This window comes from Delphinapterus leucas, chromosome 7, assembly GCF_059928025.1.
Source record: "Delphinapterus leucas isolate spDelLeu-1000000601 "Yukka" chromosome 7, BTC_Dleu_Yukka2, whole genome shotgun sequence".
NCBI classification, from domain to species: domain Eukaryota; kingdom Metazoa; phylum Chordata; class Mammalia; order Artiodactyla; family Monodontidae; genus Delphinapterus; species Delphinapterus leucas.
In genome coordinates this window covers 11,216,522-11,241,364 of record NC_143135.1, presented here as the reverse complement: position 1 = coordinate 11,241,364, position 24,843 = coordinate 11,216,522, and the positions used below count along the sequence as shown (strand labels likewise).

At 42.6% G+C, this 24,843-nt stretch overlaps 1 protein-coding gene across 1 annotated transcript; it reads right to left on the bottom strand.

Annotated features, from left to right (window-relative positions):
• Positions 1-9,355: 9,355 nt before the first annotated feature.
• On the bottom strand, positions 9,356-18,922 carry LOC111183924 (glycine N-acyltransferase-like). Its single transcript, XM_022591906.3, has 5 exons — positions 17,620-18,922; positions 14,228-14,335; positions 12,641-12,767; positions 10,182-10,353; positions 9,356-9,758 (listed from the first exon to the last, which is right to left on the bottom strand). The coding sequence occupies exons 1-5, from the start codon at positions 17,848-17,850 to the stop codon at positions 9,356-9,358; spliced, it is 1,041 nt and encodes a 346-aa protein (XP_022447614.2). The 5' UTR covers positions 17,851-18,922.
• Between the last annotated feature and the right edge of the window lie 5,921 nt (positions 18,923-24,843).

Below are 24,843 nucleotides of genomic sequence, written 5' to 3'. Positions count from 1 at the left end.
TCCTCACCAAATTCCTCATTTATGTTGACTCAAGGCGGCCGTTCCTAACTAGCTCATTATATATAAGTGAAGATGCACACGTCACAATGTTAGATGAGGTTTTGCCTTAATTTGGGATTCCTGGTATTCAAGGAAAAACAAGTTCATGTTAAAACATTATCTGTAGTCAGATAGCATACAGAATGTATCTTGCAAATGGAGATAGAAGTATGGAGGCAAATTACTTTTACAGTGTCAGGGAACTAACTTAGGAAAAGAAACAGTTTCCTGTTGTAAAAGCATAGAAAGCCAGGGAGAATTTTATTTATCTTACACGTAGATTGTTCCAGCTTTCATTTGGTGTTAATCCACTGTGTTTGCAATGGCACAGATTCTTACCAGTCAGCCAAAGAAAACTCAAGACTGTTCCATTATCCTTAACTCTGGGCTAAAGAATGTCAACTAGTTTGAGATGGCTGCATAGATTGAAGTGTGTCTTTATCATGATAGTCATTATGAAGGACAGTCACAGATGACCACTTGCAGCAAGAGGTGTCCCATCAGCTAACAGGTATAACTCCAGGTGTACTTGACAGTTCCAGACTCTTTGAAAGGACCCATAGTACACTGGGGGAGTCGGGGAGGAAATACACTGGAATGGTCTTAACTAAGATTCCCACAGTCCTGGCTTAGCAGAGAAGAACCTGATTCCCTCATAGGACAAGAAGCCAGGAGCCTCTCATAAGGTGTGGTTACATTTATTATTTCTGTAGGTGTTCCATATCTGGGTTATATCATGAAGAACAGTTCCTGATTCTCAGGAATATTTGTATGTCTGTCCTTACAGCACAAGGAATTTTCTTGTCATAGTATTGTCCAAAAAGTGTATCACCATTGATAAAATTAATGTAATACAGTTTAGTACAATCCTCACTTTTTTTTTATGTCTAAGAAATTTTAACCTTTTATCATTTCATTAGGAACAACTCAAGGTTTCAAACGTCTGAGTGTTTGGAACTTAATTTGTAGTATTGCAGCAAAGGAAGTGCCTCTGAACATTGATAAAGGGCTAGTCTGATTGAGGGTTGGAGTGATTCAAATGATTAGGTTGAATGGCAGTATTTTATAATCTTGATCAAGTTTGGTCGATTCTCATCAACAAGACTTTCCAAAAGTATTTTTCCAGCAAACATTCCATGAATGTTTATTCATAGTATCTTACTAATATTCCTAAAGGCTAGTAGTTGATCAGAATATCATTTTTTAAAAACATTCTGAAATTATATTTTATTGGTTTTAACAAGATTTATAACCTACTCAAAAATGCAATAGAGTGGGCACCATAAAACAAATTTTAAAAAAATTATTCATTTATTTTTGGCTGCGTTGGGTCTTCGTTGCTGCGTGTGGGCTTACTCTATTTGTGGCGAGCGAGGGCTACTCTTTGTTGTGGTGCACGGGCTTCTCATTGCGGTGGCTTCTCTTGTTGTGGAGCACAGGCTCTAGGCAGGCGGGCTTCGTTAGTTGTGGCACGTGAGCTCAATAGTTGTGGCTTGCGGGCTCTAGAGCACAGGCTCAGTAGTTGTGGCCCGCGGGCTTAGCTGCTCTGCAGCAGGTGGGATCTTCCTGGACCAGGGATCGAACCAATGTCCCCTGCACTGGCAGGCAGATTCTTAACCACTGCACCACCAGGGAAGTCCGGCATGTCCCTTGTTGAAATATAGTTTTTATAATCTGCACTGGTGGATGCGTTACAAACAGGGTAAGCTGCATGTAGAATAAAATGAAGAGATTTTAAAAGTAGAGATTAAAGACATTAGAGATTAAAGATGAGAAATTATTTTAATGAAACTTTCTTTTGTTGTCAACTTAAAGAATCTCTGCACATGGTGGCACCTTAAAAAAATTTACAAATAATGGACATATATGATACTCTGAGTATCATTGTTCAAAATCACATTTAAAAGCATCAGTTGAATATATATCCATTATTTGTGGATTTTTTTAAGGCGCCACCATGTGTAGAGATCCTTTAAGTTGACTGAACCAGCAATAACTTGGAAGAAGTAAATTATAGAGTCAGGGTGGGATTGTCCTTATAACCTAAACAAGTTATTATTTGCAGTGAAGGGAAACATATATACAATGGAATATTACTCAGCCATAAAAAGAAACGAAATTGAGTTATTTGTAGTGAGGTGGATGGACCTAGAGTCTGTCATACAGAGTGAAGTAAATTAGAAAGAGAAAAACAAATACCGTATGCTAACACATATATATGGAATCTGAAAATTAAAAAAAAAATGGTTCTGAAAAACCTAGAGGCAGGACAGGAATAAAGACGCAGACATAGAAAACGGACTTGAGGACATGGGGAGGGGGAAGGGAAGGCTGGGACGAAGTGAGAGAGTAGCATTGACATATATGCACCACCAAATGTAAAATAGATAGCTAGTGGGAAGCAGCCATGTAGCACAGGGAGATCAGCTCGGTGCTTTGTGACCACCTAGAGGGGTGGGATAGGGAGGGTGCGAGGGAGGGAGACACAAGAGGGAGGGGATATGGGGATATATGTATACGTATAGCTGATTCACTTAGTTATACAGCAGAAACTAATACAACATTGTAAAGCAATTATATTCCAATGAAGTTGTTAAAAAAAAAAAAAGGAATACCTACAAAGTCCCTTCCAGGGAGGCTCCAAGGAGGTCTTTCTCAGATTTCTTTTCCAGAATCACCTGCTTTTAGATCATGTAAGGATTGATCATGTAATTGATGAGGAAAGGCAGCCTGCTCCTATTGAAGATAGCATTGAATGTACTAAACTAGTCTTTTTCAATATTTACCTAGATCAGATTGTAAAATATTGGAATTTAGTATTGACGGAGCTATTTCCTGTTACATGGGCCTGCCAATGAGCTGATCATACCCGTATAGGATGGGACATAATGGGATAGTACTCAGCAATAAAATGAATGAAATACCAACACACACAACATGGCTTAAGTCTCATAGACGTTTGGTGAATGGAAAATACAGGCATACAAGAGTATTCAATATATGATGCTAATTTTACAGAGTTCAAGAACCTGAAAAATTAATCACTAAAGAGATCTTAACCAGCCCTTGCCTCTGGTAGGGCTGTAGATTGGCAAAGGGTATGAAAGAATTTTTAGACGTGACAAAATTGCTCTATTTTTTGAAAAGAATGCAGGTTTCCTGAGCGTAAGTAAGCTTGTTTCAACCCCACAGAACTACTCTCTCTCTCATTTTCAAAGAGAGAGAGAGATTCTCTGTGTATTAAACCTGTTGCGTTGTTGTATGTCCAAACACTTCTTTAATTTGTCCTTTTAATTAGATACTATTTTGCCTGTCTCTATGATTGTAGGTTTAAGACCTTTCCAGAGAAATTTGATGGCATCACTTCTCTGTTTGCTAAGTACCTGGGGCTGTCAATGAGAAGTCTGAAGTCAGTAAGATTCTTATTCTTCTTATCAAAACCCCTCAGTTTATCCCCTCTCTCTGGAACCTTGTATGATCTTGTCTTCATCTCTGGTGCTCAGAATTTTTTTTTTTTTTTTTTTTTTTTTGCGGTACGCGGACCTCTCACTGTTGTGGCCTCTCCCGTTGCGGAGCACAGGCTCCGGACGCACAGGCCCAGCGGCCATGGCTCACGGGCCCAGCCACTCCGCGGCATGTGGGATCCTCCTGGACCGGGGCATGAACCCGTGTCCCCTGCATCGGCAGACGGACTCTCAACCACTGCGCCACCAGGGAAGCCCTGGTGCTCAGAAATTTTACAGTAATATATCTAATGAGTTCTTTTCACACTCAGTCTTCAGTAAGTTATTTCAATCTTAAATCATTCCTCACTTTTGGAAAATCTGCTTCTTCTGATGCTTCTGCCACCTCTTCTTTTTCTTCCTCTTACATTATTTTCATCATTCCATTTGCTCTGTTCTCATTTTTTGGAATGCCATTTAGATGGATCTTTAAACTTGTCAATGTTGTTCAGTTCCCTTATATTTTCTTTCATATTTTCCATCCCATTTTCACTCTATGTGATATTCTGAGATATACCTTCTACCAGAACTTCTTAGCTTTCTAATTATCTGTCAACCGTGTCCATTTTGCTACTCAGTCCATCCGTTGAGATTTTTATTCAAAGTTCCAGTATTAAATTTCCGAAATCTCTAGTTGATTCCTTTTTAAGAATGTAACATAAAATATCAACTATACTTTTCTAAAGTCTCCTAATTGCTCTTCTCTTTCAGCAGGTGTGAATTCACCCACAGGTCAAGTTTGATGCCTTTCTTTCCTTGTCAATTCTTTGGTCATTCCTGGTTTTCTTTATAGCTTTGAGTTTGAGAGTTCCTAGTCACAATTTTAAAAGAGCTACTGTTCCACATCCCTGGTATTTTGGAGGATAGGCCTGGAACTTTACAAGTTGTGGCGGTCATTTGCCCTCTTTGTGTGAGGCCCCCCCTCTTCCAAGGGTCAGAGCTCTCTGTAGCTTCCAGTCCCCAAAGCCCCTCCCCTACCCCCCACTGCCTTCTCCCCTGGTAACACTCACATTTGCAAAATGCTTAGCAAAAATCAGGATGGAATCAAAGGCCAACCAGCCACGCTTGCATAATCTAGCTCAGACCAATAACAGGCCTGAGTTAGGTTTATCCTGGTTTGTTTTTCTGTTGACTCTGGGCCGATTCTGCCTTGCATGGTCTTCTAGTTGACATCTCACACGTGTATCATAGGTGGCAGTTCCTTACACTTTTATTTCACCATAGTCTTACTCCTTTTCATTCTCCAGCTTATAGAAATTACCCAACACATCTGGAGCATCAATAAATTCTTTTTTCTCTTCCCTGACTCTTATTGATGTTAATTCAATCACTTGATGAGAATTCAGCAAATGATAACTGGGCTCCATCTGCAATCTTGAGCCAATTCTCTAACTTGCATTTATGCAATCCTTTTCATATCTATTTTTACAAGTGCATGTATTTTTATCTGCATTTAAAAAAATGGGAAAACAAAATCTACAGTGTTGATGGGATTTGCCCAGTATCATACACTGAGTGGCTGAGCCATACTCGTAATTCAGATACATTCCTGACCCCAATCCCACGTTTTTACCTCATTACCCAGGGGACTAGATTTAGGCATATTAAAGCAATATTCTGTAACTATACAACATGTAGCAGTTGTAAAGCACTTTCACATGCATTGTGTTATCTTTTCCTCAAGAAAGCCCTTGATATAGCATTATTATTTATCCTAGACAGGAAATCCTGCAATTAAAACAAATAAAGTTACCGAGACAATAGAGCAATGACCCTCAGGGTCTGGAGACTTCAAGTCTCTAGACAGGCACGGGCATAAACCTTGGGGTATCCCAGATATTTCTTTGCCACCTACCTCAAACAATAAGGCGATCAACACGTTAAAAGGATATCCAAATAAACCCACCAAAGGCTGGGAAGTCTTGTTTCCCATAAAATATCTTCTCTTCATCTTTAAGGACACTGGATTGCTCCTTTTCATTCTTTTTTTTTTCTTTTTTCTGTTCAGTGGCAGTAATTTCCACTACTCTGTCTTCCGGCTTACTGATCCATTCTTCTACCTCATTTAGTCTACTACTGATTCCTTCCAGTGTAGTTTTCATTTCAGTTATTATATCCTTCATCTCTCTTTGGTTGTTCTTTATATTTTCTAACTCTCTGTTAAAATTTTCTACAGTAAGTCCCCTACGTATGAACTTTCAAGTTTCGAACTTTCAAAGATGCAAACGTATGGTCGCATGTCTAATCACGTAAGTTAGGTCACATGTCTGGCGTACATTGTCACGTGTGTGCATCCTCTACAAGTGGCTTTTGTGTACTTTACTGTATAGAGTACAGCAGTACGGTATCTTTTCTCAAGCCCAGGCTGTCTGGAAGCAAGTGTAAAAGCAGCGGTGAGGTAGCCGGTACTGCTAAGAAGTGCCAAGCAATAACAATGGAAACAAAAGTGAAAATAATTGAGAGACTGGAGTGAGGAGAAAAGGTACCTTGCCCTTCATCTCCTACTTCTGATGATCCTTCAGCTCTACCATCTCCTCCCTCCTCTCCCTCCTCCAGTCAGTAACTCTTCTTGCCTGTTCCCTCAATGCCAGCCCCTGGATGCCAGCTGTTGGGCTGTACTATTGAACTTTTCAAGGTACTCTGCTGTAAGATTTAAAGTGTTTTCTTTATTTTTGTGTCTGTTTGTTTTTTATGTATTATTTGTGTGAAAAGTATTATAAACCTATTACAGTACAGGACTATATAGCTGACTGTGTTATTTGGGTGCCTAGGCTAACTTTGTTGGACTTATGAACAAATTGGACTTACAAACACACTCTTGGAATGGAACCCGTTCCTATGTAGGGGACTTACTATAACGTCTTGCTCTGTGTATCCACTGTCCTCCCAAGTTCCCTGATCATCTTTGTGATCACTACTCCGAACTCTTTCTCAGGAAGGTTGCCTATCTCCACTTCACTTAGTTCTTCTGGGGTTTTATCTTGTTCCTTCACCTGAAACATAGTCCTCTGCGGCCTCATTTTCTCTAAGTTACTATTTGTATTTTTATGTATGTGGTAGGTTAGTTACATTTCTTGGCCTTGGAGATGTGGCCCTGTGTAGGAGGCATCCTATGTGTCCCAGCAGTGCACTCCCCTCTCGACACCCAAGCTACGTGCTCTAGGCGTTCCCCCTAAGAACGCTACATGGGTTTTTCTGTTGGGGTGGGCTAAGTGTGTGGGCAGTCAGGTAGGCCCCTATCTGGTCGCTTGCCAGGCCCTGCCTTGTGTGGATGTAGCTGGCTGCTACTTAGTGGGGCCTGGTCCTGAGGTGGCTAGTTGCCGAATCCTAGGGGGTCCCTGGAGCTAGTGCTGGCTCACTGGTGGGCGGAGTCAGGGTCCCAAAGACTCTGGGACTGTTGCCCACCCACTGGCTGGTTAAGTCAGATCTTGGGGTTAGTGCCAGACTACTGGTAGGCATAGCTGGTTCCTAGAGTCTGGCTCTGGAATCCCAGAGCTCATTTAATATTATTGGTGGGGGGTGGTTCTTGACTCAGTTAGGTATGGGGTCCAGGGTGTCCTAAAGGTTGCGTTGGCCAGCTAGTGGGCTGGGCTGGGCCAGGGCCCAGCCAGTGCCAGTGTGGGATCTGGCCTGCAGTGTGGGATTGTAGTTTTTTAGCTTCTTGTGTCTGCCCTCTGGTGGGCGAGGCTGGTCTAGAGGCATGGTCTGGCTTCCCGGTGGGAGGGGCCGGTCCACTGGTGGGCAGAGCTGGGTCTTGGCCCTCTGGTGGGCTAGGCCGTGTCTAGAGGTAAGCCCAGAGGTGGCTGTGGGCTCTTTAGTCTTTAGGCAGCCTGTCTGCAAATGGGGGTGGATGTGTTCCTTGCCTAGTTAGTTGTTTGGCCTGAGGTGTTCCAGCACTGGAGCCTACAGGCTGTTGGGGGGCCAGGTCTTGGAGCTAATGAGCCAAGATGTTAGCTATCAACAATGTCCCGCTACACGCTGCCACCAGTGTGTTTTCCTTTACCAAAGCCTGAATTCCTTCTCCCTGTTTCAGAACCACAAAGCCTCTCTCTTCCTGACGGCTACAGGGAATTCTTGGAGGGGAGTATCAACTTGTACTCATACAGAAATGAAAGTAGTATGGCATCAGAATTTTCATCTATAGTCTAGGGAATAAGATATATTCTATTATTTCACTAAACCAGTGGTTCTCAAAGCATGGTCCCTGGGCCAGCAGCATCAACATCACCTGGAAACTTGCTAGACATGTAAATTCTGGAACTCTCCCCAAGATCTACTGAATCAGAAAATCTAGGGGTGAGGCCCTGCAACCTGTTTGAACAAGCCTGCTAAGTGATTCTGATGCAGGCTCAACTTTGAGAACCACTAAACTAAATGTCAACCAAAGGTGACTTTGCCTCCAGGGGACATTTACTAATATCTGGAGACATTTTTAGTTGTCATAATTGGGATGGAGGGTGCTAATGACATCTAGTGGGTAGAGGCTGGGGATTCTGCTAAACATTCTACAAATGCACAGGACAGACCTACAGCAAAGAATTGTCCAGTCTAAAATGTCCGTTGCGCCAAAGTCGAGAAACCTGCTCTAAACTGAGTCTTCACTCTCTCAGCTGGCGAAGAAATTAAACCTCAGTTGTGTGTGTGTGTGTGTGCACGCACGCTCATGTATCTTTGTGGGGGTCTTCATCCCCAATTCCACAGCTTAATTTCAGGCTTAGGTGGACCAGAGGGAACGAGTTCTTAATCCAGGTGATCACCTTCATTCAGGTGCTCTGTTTGCTGCCTGGTACTGGTGTTTAGTGCTGTTTCTCTCGAAGGGCTGGGGCAGGAAACTCTCCCACCTAACCTGTCCCAACCAGGAAGAATATCTTTCCAGCAACCAGATTCTCCCATGAGACAATGGTCTGAACCGCACAGAATTCTGGCATCTTGAAGTAATATGCCAAGGTCAAGCGGAACAGTAGGCATCCATGCTATACCCCCCACCCCCTCAACTTCCATCTCTTCTCAATAAATCCCCACCTTCCTAGGGCTGGGTGTTCCCACTTTCCTCTCCCCGTTAACTCACGCCATGTTTCCCCATCACGAACCACTTAGCTTCAGCTTATACAATCAAACACAAAATCTCTTTATTATTTGAGGGTTTCAGGTGACTTTAGGAAGCTCAGCTTTTAGGAACAATATTGAATCATTTCCCCCAGAGTGGAAGGGTTAGGGGGGACAGGCTAACATAAGTTAGTCTTTTTCTTAATAACTCTCCCTGCTATATCATACATGTCATATTTAACATAATATACCATATATATTTGTATATAACATATTTAATATACCTATAAAGCAGCAATCAGAGGAGAGGATAATGTCTACAGACCTAAAGAGTAGAATCCACTTGCTCCTCACTAAGGGAAAAGCCATAGAAAGAGAGGAATAAGTCGTAATGCCCAGGAAGTGTTAGCCCTCCCTGGAAAAACTGGCAAGGGTCTACCAACCCATGCCCTAAGAGTCCCAGGGGAAGCCATTTGGGGCAACATGTAGTGGATGAAGAAGCATGGCGGAGATACTGGAAGCATGGGGACCAGAAGTATGAAACCACTGCAGGAGGACCGGATGCTGCTTATGCTGAGGTATCTAAGGCAAGCCCATCGACGGTGGTGGTCCTGTCGACCATTCACACTGCTGCCCCGGGACCCACACGATGTCCACTCCTTTACCTACGATTACAGTTACAATTGGTTCTTTCCCTCCACCCACCCGTCGGCTCCTCCAGCTGCATCCTCAGGCCCATCCCGTACTGTCTTGGGTTCAGGGCTGCTTCACAGAGGCACACAGTTCCACTGGTTCCAGTCACAGGGTACAGGGATATGGTTCAGACTGTGACTCATTTTTTGCATCATTTTGTTATTCTTGTCTACGTGCGAATACACGGGGAAGCCACGTGTGATCAGAGCCTGGGTCTGGTAATAGATGACGTAGGTGACGAGACCCTGGGCCCGGTACTCAGGTAGGGTGCCCCCCATCCGCATCTCTCCTGTCTGGTCCATCAGGGACCAGGACACAGGTGTCCCCTCGGGCCCCAGCAGGCAGAAGGTGGGGAAGGTCCGGATACAGCGCTCGATGAACCGCTGGCTCCTCTCATTGCCACCGAAATGCCAGAATTTATTCACCACGGCCGCGTGGGTAGGATCCAGGGATGAGAGTTTAAACATCTCTTGGTCACTATGGATGTTCCAAGAGAAAAGCAAAGTCCATGAGTTTAGAGGTTTATATTTGTTCTTACCTCTAGTATCTTGAGAGACAGAGTAGGCAGAGGAAATAGCAAACGCAAAGTCTGGAGTATAAGTGAGCTTGTAATGACAGAGGGACAGAAAGAAGGCTGATGTTGGACGGAGTGAGCTAGAAGGACAAGACAGGTCAAAGAAGTTGACATAGGCCTGATATACTCCAGGTGAGAAGAGAAATGGTGGGGTATTTTAAGCAGGGGAGAAACACGGTTTGAATTACGTTTTTAAAAAAGATTCTTCTGGCTGCTTTGAAGAAGATCGATTGTGGGCAGACAGAGTAAAAGCAGAAAGAGAAGTTGGGAGGCTGCTCTGGTAGTGAGAGGCGTAAGTAGCGTAGGGTAGCTTTTATCAAACTCACATGGCCTTGGGTTTGCCATGGCTAAGTGATAAGTTCTTTACATCCAGCAGGGAAGGAGCCAGTTCCCTTATTGCCTCAATTGCCATATAGAGAATGTTTTGTGATTGCTTGACTTTGAAGGATTTAGTGGCTGCAAGACTTTGTATTACTTCATTCAGGCTGGACTGTGAACCTGGATGGGATTATAAGGAGAAATGCAATGATTTATGTCCATTCTAGGGAGAAGCTCTCCAGTGGAGTAGGAAGTGTCTGAGGATTTCTAGTCAGAGAATTTTGGTGATGGGCTCGGTGCTGCTACTGTATGACTGGGCTCATGTAATCAGGACTTGTGCAATTTTCCTTGTTTTGGAAAAGCAAAAGCATGCCTAGAAATTCATTCAGCCATGGTCATGCCATTAGAGGCAATACCAGGACTGGAGCTAAGTTTTCTGGGCTACATAATCATGCAGTTTTTTTTTGTTTGTTTGTTTTTTGTGGTACACGGGCCTCTCACTGTTGTGGCCTCTCCCGTTGCGGAGCACAGGCTCCGGACGCGCAGGCTCAGCGGCCATGGCTCACGGGCCCAGCCGCTCCGCAGCATGTGGGATCTTCCCGGACCGGGGCACGAACCCGTGTCCCCTGCATCGGCAGGCGGACTCTCAACCACTGCGCCACCAGGGAAGCCCAATCATGCAGTTTTGATGATCAAAGAAGGTGAGTTATAATAATTATAGCTGCCGGGACTTCCCTGGGGGAGCAGTGGTTAAGAATCCGCCTGCCAGTGCAGGGGACACGGGTTCGATCCTTGGTCTGGGAAGATCCCACATGCTGTGGAGCAACTGGGCCCGTGAGCCACAACTGCTGAGCCCACGAGCTGCAACTACTGGGGCCTGCGCACCTGGGGCCCCTGCTCTGCAATGGGAGAGGCCACCGCGATGGGGGACCTGCGCACTGCAGCGAAGGGTGGCCCCCACTCACCGCAACAGGAGAAAGCCCACGCACAGCGACGAAGACCCAACGCAGCCAAAAATAAATAAAATTTTTAAAAATAATAATAACTATAGTTGCCAACATCTCTGGAGTACTTACTATGTTCCCAATGTGGTAGATTGTTGCAGTAATGGCCCACAGTTTGCCCACATCTCCTTGTACCCATTCCCTGGAATAGTCCCCTCCTGCACTGCACCTGACCTTGGCCATATGACTTGTGTTACCAATGGGAAAGAGTAAATTTGATGCAGAGAGAGGCTTAAAAATGCTTGCACATTGGGGCTCACCATGTCTTTGTGCTTCTGGTTAACTTGAGGCCAACACCACATGAAAAGGCCTCGGCTAGCCTGCTGAAGACATGTGCTCTTATCACGATGTCACCAGGGCCTAGCCAGCACTGACAGTCAGACCATCATTCAGACTTGTAAGTTAGGCCATCTTAGAGCAACCAGCACACAGTCACCCATCAACTGACTGTAGATGCATAGCTACACCCAGAGGAGACCAGCAGAGCAACTGCTTTGCAAAGCCCAGTCCAATTGTTGATTCACAGAATTATGAGGTTTGCTATGCAGTGAAAGTTAACTGAAACATTCAGGTATTGCACTAAGCAATTCCTAGCTAAGATTTCATTTAATCTTTTCAACACTGCTGTGTTTTAGGTACCATTATTTATTTTTTAAGTAAATTCATTCATTTATTTATTTATTTTTGGCTGCGTTGGGTCTTCATTGCTACGCACGGGCTTTCTCTAGTTGTGGCGTGTGAGGGCTACTCTTTGTTGCGGAGTACGGGCCTTAGAGCACGCGGGCTTCGGTAGTTGTGGCCCACAGGCTCAGTAGTTGTGGCATGCGGGCTCAGTAGTTGTGGCTCACGGGCTTAGTTGCTCCGCGGCATGTGGGATCTTCCTGGACCAGGGCTTAAGCCCGTGTCCCCTGCATCAGCAGGCGGATGCTTCACCACTGCACCACCCGGGAAGTCCTAGGTACAATTAATACCCTCGTTTTTATATATGAAAGTCAGGATCTCAGATAGGACAAGTTCCTGGCTAGGATCACATGGCAAAGTAAAGGCAAATGCCATCCTAGGTAGTCTGACTCTGGAGACCACACTCATAACCATATAAGTTGCTCTTTATGACCTCGGAGGTGTTCTGTGGCACAAGTTGTCATTCCAATTCTAGGAATGAAAGACCCTGGGGAAAGCTCTGCTTTGATACCCAACCACCCTAAGGCATCCTGGATATGTCCACAAAATATGCCACAAACCCTTAGCTCTCAGGGGATTACATTACAGTCCTCTATATGAAGCCCATTAGGTATAAGCTTTGAGGGTGTTTTCTCCCCCTTTACAGGTATAGTTGCAGCTGAGTAAAAAAACTGACAGCAAGCTGAGGGTCTGGGGCTTGGAGAAAGGAGATACATGTCATAAGATAAATTGTTCAGGATGGAGGTGTGATTCGGCACAGATTCCATTCCTTTTATACTTACTTTGGATCTGCAAATGCTGTTTCCAGTTGATGACTTCTGGTAAGCTGAGGAATTCCTGACAGTTTTTGAGGTCTTTGGAGTAGATATGGTAAGTATTGGTGTAGTGATCAAGGTCATCTATCATGTCCTGTTATCATTGAGAAAAGGGGGGCAAAACAAAAGTCTTATTTTTCATGATTGTAATACTTTTTTCTAAATTCTACTATACTGTGGTATTTTTAAGTACTAAAATATTGGTGTTTGTATTGGTGCATTAGAAATTTTTCTGAATCATTTAAATCATGAGATCAAGATGGGAGATTCAGGTGTTCAAATTATGATGAAAAACTGCAGAGCAATACTATTCTCTACCCATATATTGTGTTAAAATTTCAACTCAAGCAAAGACACAACTATTTAGAAAGGATTCTTCTATATTTTCATCTTCCTCAACAGGAAGAAGAGAAAAGCAATAGACAAGGAAAAGCTTCTGTTGCAAGAATAAATTTTTCTATATTTCAAACACTTGCAGAATACACAAACTATGAAGATGACAGTATTAAATTTGGTTATTGACATTTCTGGATTGAAATTTCCATCTATACTAAATTAAGACAAAGAAGATGAAAACCAATTAGAAATGCTTTCATAAAATAATACAAGAGTTGAACATATTGTAATTACAGAAAAACAAAGAAACCACTTATTTAGAAAGATCCCCTCAAATTATTAAATAAGAGATGTGATTATTTGGAAGAAGGCACAGGAAAATATTATCTTCAGTGCAGAATTAGAAACCTTTTCAAAAATAGTTGGAATTGTTGCACAAAAATACACTTACAAGTCAGCAATGATACCACTAACACATTTTGTTTCTTAAGATCCCATTTAAGATAAAAGGTCAAATAATTTTATTGCAGTTCAGTTTTTATTATTAATATAAATTTCTTCATTTTATATACTGTTTAATTCCATGGATTTTAAATAACTTATTATTTGTAGGAAAGATATATTTGTATTTTTATAAAGTTATAATTTTACTGGATGTTTTAAAATAAACTTAGGGTTTTTTGTCTTTGAAATGTATTAACTATTTAGTTTCACTAATTTTTAAATGTTTCCCCAAAATGCATATGGAAATTCTAATATTATAAATTTTTTTTTTATAATCAGCCAACGAACTGTCCTGTTTCATACCTTCCTATCTTTGTCCTTGTCACTTTCTCTGGTTAGAATGTCCTCCTTTCTTTGTCAGCCTAACAAAGATATAGTTATCTACAAAACCCAGTTCAGATGAAACATCCACTAAGAAGTGTATCTAATCTGATCCTGTAACCTCCATCTCCAAACTCCATAGTTTAATCAGCTTTGCCTGTGCTATCTCCGTATATTGTACATTTTCTGTTTTTGAACATTTTACACTAAGTTGTAATTCATTTACTTACCTGTATTTTCCTCCAGGCTGTGGGGTTCTTAAAGGCAAGGACTTGTTCACTATCACTGCAATTCATTTCTGTAGCCCCAGGGTCTACCACATTGCCGGGCACACGGTAGGCACATAGCCAATACAAACATAGATGCAAATTCATTCCACATCTGGCACCTTACCTGCTCCTGAGGGCGGATAACCACTGTATTAAAATCAGGCCACCTGTCCACCAGGGCCTTTAGCTTGAATGGGTTTCCCTGATTCATGTGGAAGACGGTCCCATAAACCTGCAGTATTCGGACAAAGTGAGAGGGTCAGCTTATTAGGAAGGAATGGCAAAATGCCTTGTTTGACCAGGACAGGTTAATGTCTATGAAATTGTGAAATTTTACAGCGGTAAAGGGAAAAAGAGGGCATCTGTGTCTAAAATCTCCACATGCTACATTTTTTTTTTAACCTCAGATGAGAGCTTTTTCTTCCCATCTAATATAAATCAAACATGTATATGGTAAAATATTGGGACAAATAAAGTTAATGATCATAAGAACACCATGCTTTTTTTTGTAGGATTTAATATTATCTTTTCCCAGACTTTCTTCTCATAGAGATACACAATTTTACAAATGTAAAATGATCTGATACATGATATTTTTCACCACTGAATAAATTGTGGGTGTATCTCTATGTTCATAAATACAAAATTTTTCAATTATGTTCTAATGATAGGATTCCATTATATGGTTGTATCATGGTTCATTTGTGCATTTGTCTACTGAGGGTCATTTCAGCTGTTTCCAAATTTTCATTTTAACAACTAATTCTTTGCAGAGCACGCTTGCACAGAAATCTTTGCATGGGCCCCTGATATTTTCTTAGATTATCCATCAGGTAACTGCTGGTTCAAAGGATATGGACATGTTTAAAACTCTTTAACATGTATGTCCACAGTACCCTCTGGAAAGGTAATTTCCTCCCACAATAAGCAAAGGCTAAAGCAAAATGCTCAAGAGAATGGGCTGTGGAAGCCCACAGTCTCAGTCCAGTCTTGAGTCCCCAACCCTGCCTTTTTGCATAGTTTGTTGAGAGAGAGGGGAAAGCAGGGAGAGAATGAATGAGATAGCCTGTGGACATTAAGTGTCCTGGTGGTTTGGGGGTGGGAGAATGCAGCGGTGGATAACACCATGGGCCACATGACTATTGTGAACATGAAGCCTCTGCAGGTACCAGCATGGAAACGTGCCAATGACCAAAGGTCAAAAGAAAATGTATGCAGTTTAATGGTTTCTACCATGGATAGATGATGACCAAAGACTGTACCAACATCCTTCCCTCCTACCACCCTCCACCCGACGTGAACTATTGATGTTACACTATGGAGAAAGAGAAGGGGAAAAAAAATCTAAGTTGCCTGAGCTTATCTGAAATCATTGTTTTCAGCCATGAATGGAGGCTTGATATAGAAATTCCATATAGTTTGGCAAAATATAGATGTTTCTTTTTATGCCTTTGCATTTGAGGGTGTGTAAAATTGCTTTAGATTAATACATTATCCATTACAGGATCTGAAAATATGTGTAGCTCTTCCTCTTTCTTATTCCCCGGGCTGAGTTAATTAAACCTCCTTTTTTTTTTTTTTTCTGCTGAACTCAGAACGTAGTGAGCCAGGCAGCTACTCTACATGGACTCAGCTGGAGTTGACACATGCAATAAAATGTACTTAATATCCAACACTTAGAAGAACAGATGGACGTTTTGTCAACGAGACTCAAGCAAGTATTGAGTTCTAGGTTATACCTCCATTAAAGGTACCTGGCAAACAGCTATTCTAGATTTCAACTAGGGTAAAAATGTATATCTTTCACATACAACCAATGCTGTTTCTTCATGAAAGTTGTGGAACCAAGAGGGCCGCCTTATCTTACCACAGAGATGCTCCAAGTAAGGACACTTGGAAACCACCAAGAGTTTCCTCAAGATGTTTGGGGTCCACTTAACCCAAGGAGCAAAGAGAAATTTAAATCACAAAATTCTATACTACAGAGCATGGAAGAAAAACTTTTAGGTTGAAGAATTTTCAAAAATAGCTACTTACCATAAAAATATCTTAGGCAAGCATTCATAACATGTATAACTGATGTAACCTCTAAGAAAAATTGACTGTCTCTTTAAGAGGTTGCCTGGATCTTAAGGATTATCAAGTGAAAGTAGTTAAATATTAGGTAACAGATTAATATTAGTGAGATCCACCAAAGTGGGTGACATTTTAGTATTAAATTAGTTGATTTGAAGGCATTTTTGGCAGTAATTAAAGAACAGGGTGAGTTGTTTCATTAGTCTATTTCTAATAAATGAAAATGAAGCCATATGATCTACAAATAAAATAATGCTAACACTTTTCTCCTTTATACAGAAAGATGGAGTAACATATCTATTAGGGAGTGAGGCAGGTGAATGCATTTATCTTATCTAAAATGTATGCATCTACTAGGAGTGTCTTATAAAACAGTAGAAATCTAGTTCTCTTTCTACAAGAAACTTTCAGGGAAACAATTTGTTCTCCAAATACACACGCACACACACACACACACACACATTCACACACACACGGTTGTACTTAAATTCCACTGGAATGGACCCCATCCCTTTGGTTGCTAAAGAAAAACACAGGTGAGGACCCCAGACCATCGTTAGAGTTGCTCTCAAACAGTTCTGTATGTGGGCATCTATGTATATGTTCTATTTAATCCTGAGATTTCTGATCAATTGTACTTGGTTAACAGAGGTCCTCAGAGTCAGGCACAAAATAGCTTGATATGCCATAAGTTCGGAGCAATTGGAAAATCTAAGTGAAATAGAAATTGTCTTATCATTAATTTTAAAGAAGGCTCATGACGGTTAACTTCTCACCTGGCAAGTGTTCTTTTAAGGAGAACAAATTTAAAAATTAACATGTAGTCTCAGCTAACTTTGTAGGAGAACTCTGGGCAAGTTTCCAGTGCTATTATGGAACGTTTCTTGGAAAGGAGCAAGGGAATACTTTTTGAATCAGCTTGGAGCAAAAAGCAATGCTAGGTCTCAGGCATTCCTACGTCTATACCATAGCACTGCAGCTCACTATTTGTGGGGTACTGGGCAAAGCACTTCACTGAGCCTCCATCTTCACATCAGTGACATGGGCATAACAGCAAATGTCTTGTAGAGAGGTTATGCAAATTAAATGAGAGAAAATATGCACCAGTGCCTGGCACAAAATAGGTGCTCAATAAAGATTAGTCTCTTGGGCTTCCCTGGTGGCGCAGTGGTTGAGAGTCTGCCTGCCGATGCAGGGGATGCGGGTTCGTGCCCCGGTCCGGGAAGATCCCACATGCCGCGGAGCGGCTGGGCCCGTGAGCCATGGCCGCTGAGCCTGCGCGTCCGGAGCCTGTGCTCCGCAACGGGAGAGGCCACAGCAGTGAGAGGCCCGCATGCCGCAAAAAATAAATAAATAAATAAATAAATAAATATTAGTCTCTCTTTCCCTTCATCACAGGAACTTTCTACTCCTACTCCCCTCAGAATTTTCCATTGTCACCTTTAAGGATGTAGGAAGGCTCTTCCTCAAGGATTTCTCCAGCATCTGCAGAACCTGGGCACCTTGCAGTGGGAACATCGTGCAAGACAGCCTGTTCTGGAGAGACAACCAGGAAACAGCCTGGAATGAGAAGAGCAGGAGGAGATTCAGAAACAAAAGCAGCAAGTTCTCTGCTAATTGCCGGAGCCCTCTTCCGTCTCTCTTTATTGGCGTCCTCTTCACTAAAGTCATCAGCCATTCCAAGGGAGGATGAGACTGGCGGAAAGTGCAGAGCCTGCCTTCTGAATTTTTCAGCTCACCTTCTTAAAACTTTGATGAATGCTAGTCATTAACTTCACTTTACATTAACAAGCACATTCTAAAGTATATATAACATTGTTTTTGAAATTTAGTTACTGTCAGTGATTTTTCTGACTCTACCAGTAATAAGCTGTGCAACCTTGGAAAGTTACTTAGCTTCTCTGTACCTTGGTTTCTTCAAAGTAGATGGGATAATAGTATTACCTGACTCATAGAATGGTTGTGAGGATTAAATGAGCTAATACGTTAAAAGAGTAAATAAGTGCTTAAAGAGCATCTGTCACATAGTAAACACTGAACATATGTTATTTTATTACTACTACCACTCCTCTTCCTTACTGTCTTTTCTTTCCCCTCCTCTTCTCCCCCCTCTTCCTTCTCCCCACTTGAGTTAAAGTGCTGTATACTGCATGAATTTTTTTTTTTTTTTTTTTGCAGTATGCGGGCCTCTCACTGCTGTGGCCTCTCCCGTTGCAGAGCACAGGCTCCGGACGTGCAGGCTCAGCGGCCATGGCTCACAGGCCCAGCCGTTCCACGGCATGTGGGATCTTCCAGGACTGGGGGCACGAACTCGCGTCCCCTGCATCGGCAGGTGGACTCTCAACCACTGCGCCACCAGGGAAGCCCACTGCATGATATTTTGATGCCACCTTTTTAATATAGGGCTTTGTGACATGCTTTAAAATATAAACAAGTTATCTTATTGTTTGCTTGTTTCTTTATCTATTTAGGCCACACTATGTGGCTTGAGGGATCTTAGTTCCCCAACCAGGGATTGAACCCAGGCCCCGGCAGTGAAAGCGCCGAGTCCTAAGCACTGGAATGCCAGGGAACGCCTTGTTTGGTTAATTGCCAAGTCCTATTTAAGCTGGTGCTCTCACTTTATCACTGAGCCTCACCTTATTTTCGAGTTTTACTCCATCTCTAAGCCTTACTCTTGGATCTGTGATACATGTTGCATAATTACTAGGTAGCATAAAAATAGTATTTTTACATATTTGACTCACTGCATCAAATTGGGATGCTCGGAACATCTCATAAAATCCTACTGACATGAAAAAGGAAGAAAAGAGGCAGTGTCACAGTGCTCTGATTTGGAATTGTGATCTTAGGAGTACCAAGTTACTTTCTAATGAAGGCGCCGAAGAGGTATTCTGAGAAGATGTTGTATTAAAACCCACCATGCCTGAGATGACATGCTCCAGGCCAGAACTGGGTAAATTTGTGCTTTTAGAATAGCAAGGGCACTTCTGTTTTTGGCCAAGGTGGAATACAATAAGTCCCTTATATACGAAATTTCAAGTTTTGAACTTTCAAAGATGCAAACGTGCGTCGCTCATCCAACCTATGGACCAAGGAGTTATGATGACTTTTGTTTTTTAATATTTATTTGTTTATTTATTTGGCTGCACCGGGTCTTAGTTGCGGCACGTGGGATCTTCATTGCGGCGTATGGGATCCAGTTCCCTGACCAGGGATCGAAACTGGGCCCCCGCATTAGGATGCAGGGTCTTAACCACTGGACCACCTGGGAAGTCTCAATTATAGTGACTTTTAAGAAATATTATTTATTTCACACTTTTCACCTGGCAGTAAAGGCGAGTGATGAACCAGGAACAATCTTGCGACAATTTTGGAAGGATGATAACATCTGCAAGGCCATAAAAAACATTGACTTTGCTTGTCGTGAGGTTACAGCCATCACCATGAATGGGGTTGGGAAGAACCTTTACCTGCAGTTTGCTCACGACTTCTGTAGATTTGAGAAGGTGGATGAGGAGTCCAAAGAGGTCTCCAGCCACTTAGTGACCCTCAGCGAGAAGTTGGAGCTAGATCTGCAATAAGACGACTTCACTGAACTCTGTGCTGTGCCACATAAGGAGCTTACTGATGAAGACCTGACGGAATTGGAGGCCCAGAGAAAGGACGAAGAAACACAAGAGGAAGAAGAAGTAACTGGAGACCTGAAGAGATTCACGACGTAGGAAACGGCAAGGAGATTTTCTTTATTTGAGGGGGCACTGTTAGTTTTTGAGGCACAGGTCCTGAACGTAGAACGGTACACGAAAGTTGCAGCAGCCGTTCAGAATGCAATCCAGTGCTACCGTGTCATCTATGATAAGAAAAAAAAGAGCTACTACCCAGACATCACTGGATTGTTTATTCAAGAGAGTAGATAGAATTGAATCCAGAGGATCTTAAGACTGTAAAAAGTATAGCATTCCTGAAGGCCAATCTTATCTTTTATCTAGAGGCAACTCACAAGGAGTATAAGATGCAACATAAAGATGAATGTCAAATCTGTGGGGTGGGGCTTCCCTGGTGGCCCAGTGGTTGAGAGTCCCCCTGCCGATGCAGGGGACACGGGTTCGTGCCCCGGTCTGGGAAGATCCCACATGCTGCGGAGCAGCTGGGCCCGTGAGCCATGGCCGCTGAGCCTGCACGTCCGGAGCCTGTGCTCTGCAACGGAAGAGGCCACAACAGTGAGAGGACCACATACCACAAAAAAAAAAAAAATCTGTGGGGTGAAGTCAGAACGGCCATCGTTAAAACGTCTACAAATAATAAATGCTGGAGAGGTTGTGGAGAAAAGGGAACCATCCTACACTGTTGGTAAACTGGTGCAGCCACTATGGAAAACAGTATGGAGGTTCCCCAAAAAACTAAAAATAGAGTTGCCATATGTTCCAGGAATCCCACTCCTGGGCACATACCCAGACAAAATTGTAATTTGAAAAGATACATGCACCCCTATGTTCATAGCAGCACTATTTAAAATAACCAAAATATGGAAACAACCTAAATGTCCATCGACAGATGAATGGATAAAGAAGATGTGACATATAGATATATATACATATATACGTATATATATATATATACATATATATATATTATACAAAGGAATATTACTCAGTCATAAAAAAGAATGAAATAATACCATTTGCAGCAACATGGATGGACGTAGAAATTATCATACTAAGTGAAGTAAGTCAGAAAGAGAAAGACAAATGCCATATGATAACGCCCACGTGTGCAATCTGAAATATGACACAAATGAACATATCTACGAAAGAGAAACAGACTCACAGACACAGAGAACAGATTTGTGGTTGCCAAGGTGGGAGGGGGGTAGTGGAGGGGTAGAATGCAAGTTTGGAATTAGCAGATGCAAACTATTATATATAGGATGGATAAACAACAAGGTCTTACTGTACAGCACAGAGAACCATATTCAATATCCTGTGATAAACCATAATGGAAAAGAATATGAAAAGGAATATATATATATTTATAAAACATATATATATATGTATATATGACTGGATCATTTTGCTGTACAGTAGAAGTTAACACAACATTGTAAATCAAATATACTTCAACAAAATTAAAATATCTGTGGGGTGTAATGTTACCATATTTCCTGAAAAGTATAGGGTTTGGAACCACCCTCCAAGGATGCACACACAAACCAACAACCAAGCATGGTGCCTCGTAAATAAGGTAGATTGAAAACAACTGAGACTGTGATTCTCCAGGACATTGGACACACTCACTGTGAGCTGGCAGAACTGGGCAACAGGCAATGTCCTCGGGAGTGAAATTCAGAACTTTGGACCTAGTTATTCCCAGAAGAAGAAATTAATCCAAAGAAAACAATTCAAAAGAAGAAAATGCTCTCAGCAGAATCTGATAAAGCTACACAAAGATAAGCAAGGACTGAACAAAATCCCAGTGTTTAACAATAGGGAAAGGAAATATAAAGTATGGTGCAACTCCATGATATTAGCATAATTCCTGTACATAGGGACACATGGGAAAGGGTTGAAATAAAATGAGAAAATGTAGGGCCTAAAACAGTTCACATACCACATACATAAGCATACATTTATAAGAGGACACAGACAAATAAAACGATAGATTGTGGTAGTAGCAATATAGGCAAAAGCTTTAAAGTAAGTTTGTTTATTATACGATTTAAATAAACAATAGGTCTGGTCTGTGTTCTTGTCCTTACTCAGCTACTCATTTCCTCTCTGACTTTACGTACAGCAACCTTCATGGAGACAAAAAACTGCCTACTTTAAAATATAACCAGAAGGATTCAGCAAGGTGCTGTTCAGAGTGTTTTCACGCATTAAGTGCTCCATTCAGCACACCCACTGCCAGAAAATGCCCAGATCTTTCCTCATTCCTGTATTAGTTCAGATCCAAAAACTGCAAGAATTTTTCGTAGTACCTAACGAGTTGCCTTTTACAGAATAGGTGCCAGATACACGTTTCTGATGTTGAAGTTATTCCTTTTCCTTAGGTATATTTGTCATCGTATTCTAAGCAGAACAAAATACAAGCATTTTGATTTATCTCATGTAAGTGGAGAGGATGTCATAAAGCAATGATTACCTTTTTTTTTTTTTTTGGCATGAGTTCTCACCTGGAAAGCTGTCTTCACACCGAGCTTTGCAGGAACAAATGAAGGGGAGCGACCTTTAGATCATGAAATTTCCCTCTGGTGTAGACATTGTTAAGCAGGTCTTGCAGAGTGCTTTTAGGTACGTTTTCTTCACAAATTGCCAAGCTGAGGCTTGTCATGTGGACCTTGCACTAGGCAAAAAGTTGGGTGTTAGCTCTCGTGAAATCTCTCCCTTGCTCTCTGGGTCTCATGTTGAGGGAGCTGGCTCTGCAAGGTTGGGAGGCTGCCAGTGTGCCATCTGAGCTTCTCTTTCTGAAACGCCGGGCTGCTCTTTGTCCCGCAGTCCCTGTCATTACCCTGATAACCAAGCTATGTGAAGCCAACAAGCCAGATACTGGAAGGGTCACGCTGTACAGGCAATACCTTTCTCCTCCCCTTCCCATTCTCAAGTACCTGCAATAAGAGAAAGATATTAGGAAAGATATGGTTCAGGTCTGGTTTGCAGAATCTGACTTTTCTTCCTTCACGTATGCGTACAGAAAATTGCACAGGGTGACTAAAGCTCCTAGGATCCTCGCTATTTTAGGACAATCTGTGTCCTCTCCCCTGCCCATTCTGAGGCTCCAGTTAAACATCCCCACAATGATTCAACTCGGGCACTTCTTAGTCTCACTTTTTTTTTTTTTTGCGGTGCACGGGCCTCTCACTGTTGTGGCCTCTCCCGTTGCGGAGCACAGGCTCCGGACGCGCAGGCTCAGCGGCCACGGCTCACGGGCCCAGCCGCTCCGCGACATGTGGGATCTTCCCGGACCGGGACACGAACCCGCGTCCCCTGCATCGGCAGGCGGACTCTCAACCACTGCGCCACGAGGGAAGCCCTTAGTCTCACTTCTATAGAGAAGGAAACTGAGGCTCACTGTGGCTGAACTGGATAGAATTTAAACCCAGAGCCTTTCACTCCAAAGTGCCCAGTACCCCACATGAACACTTGTTCTACCATTCTCAGAAGAGAAAGGAGGGTTCATAGAAAAGAGAGCCCACTCTGTGAAATGACCAGGGAGGGAAGGTTGACACTATCTGGGTCCTCGACCTCATCACTCTTACCCTTGTTCAGCAGGTTAGTGGAGGGAAGGAGCCACTCTAATCGGAGGAGCAGGGACAGGGTTGCCTAGTGTCCAGAAAGTTGAAAAACCTTGTGTGCTCCTTCAGTCCATAGACCAGCACAGCACAAGTTTACACATGTTCACTTCTGTCCTCCTAGAATATTAATTCTCCATCTTGTCTCCTGGAGTTGAAGTTGTTATAATTATTCATTACTCTTTCTCCAAGGCTAAAGGCCATTGAAACTGTTCTGTCTCAGAATGGCCATCATCAAAAAGTCTACAAATGATAAATATTGGAGAGGGTGTGCAGAAAAAGGAACCCTCCTACACTGTTGGTGGGAATGTAAATCGGTACAGCCACTATGGAGAACAGTATGGAGGTTCCTTAAAAAAAACAAAAATAGGGCTTCCCTGGTGGCGCAGTGGTTGAGAGTCCGCCTGCTGGTGCAGGGGACACGGGTTCGTGGCCCGGTCCGGGAAGATCCCACATGCCGTGGAGCGGCTGGGCCCGTGAGCCATGGCCGCTGAGCCTGCGCGTCCGGAGCCTGTGCTCCGCAACAGGAGAGGCCACAACAGTGAGAGGCCCGCGTACCGCAAAAAAAAAAAAAAAAAAATAGAGTTACCATATGATCCTACAATCTCACTCCTCGGTATATATCTGGAAAAGACGAAAACTGTAATTTGAAAAGATACATGGACCCCAATGTTCATAGCAGCACTATTTACAATAGGCAAGACACGGAAGCAACCTAAGTGTCCATCGACAGATGAATGGATGAAGAAGATGTGGTATGTATATACAAACATATACATATATGTATGTATATATAAAATAATATTCATAAAAAAGAATGAAATAATGCCATTTACAGCAACATGGATGGATCTAGAGATTATCATACTAAGTGAAGTAAGCCAGACAGAGAAAGACAGATATCAAACGATATTGCTTATACGTAGAATCTGAAAAAACAAAGATACAAATGAACTTATTTACAAAACAAAACAAAAATAGACCCACAGACATAGAAAACAAACTTATGGTTAATGAAGGGGAAAGTGGGTGGGGTGGGGGAGGGGTCAGCCTAGTGGACCCCTTGGCCCCAGTAGAGTCCATATCCCACAAAGACTATCTACAACACAAGAGTAGGGTCCTTCTCTCTCCCACCTGAACCTAGACCCCTGGTCCTCTGTCTCTTTCAGCCCTTGCACTCACGCACTCAGTCAGAAGATTCAAGAGTCTCTGTTACCCTTTAACCTTAAACTACTCTCTTAACCTCTCTGGAATGTTTTCCCAGCTGGAAAAAAATAGTGTTGTCATGCCGGGTAACCAAGGGTTTTCTCTGCTCTTCTGTTACCAACCCTCTCCAGTGGGTCCCCAAGAAGGGTCCTCCTGCCTGGCGTCGC

What these genes read in the sequence shown, in the direction of transcription:
- LOC111183924 (XM_022591906.3), bottom strand. Translation starts at nt 17,850, where the DNA reads ATGACTTTAGTGAAGAGGACGCCAATAAAGAGAGACGGAAGAGGGCTC. An exon ending in GCCTTCCTACATCCTTAAAG is followed by an intron (nt 14,336 to 17,619) that starts GTGACAATGGAA and finishes CGAATACTGCAG; the next exon opens with GTTTATGGGACCGTCTTCCA. An exon ending in CATGGCAAACCCAAGGCCAT is followed by an intron (nt 9,759 to 10,181) that starts GTGAGTTTGATA and finishes GAACATCCATAG; the next exon opens with TGACCAAGAGATGTTTAAAC.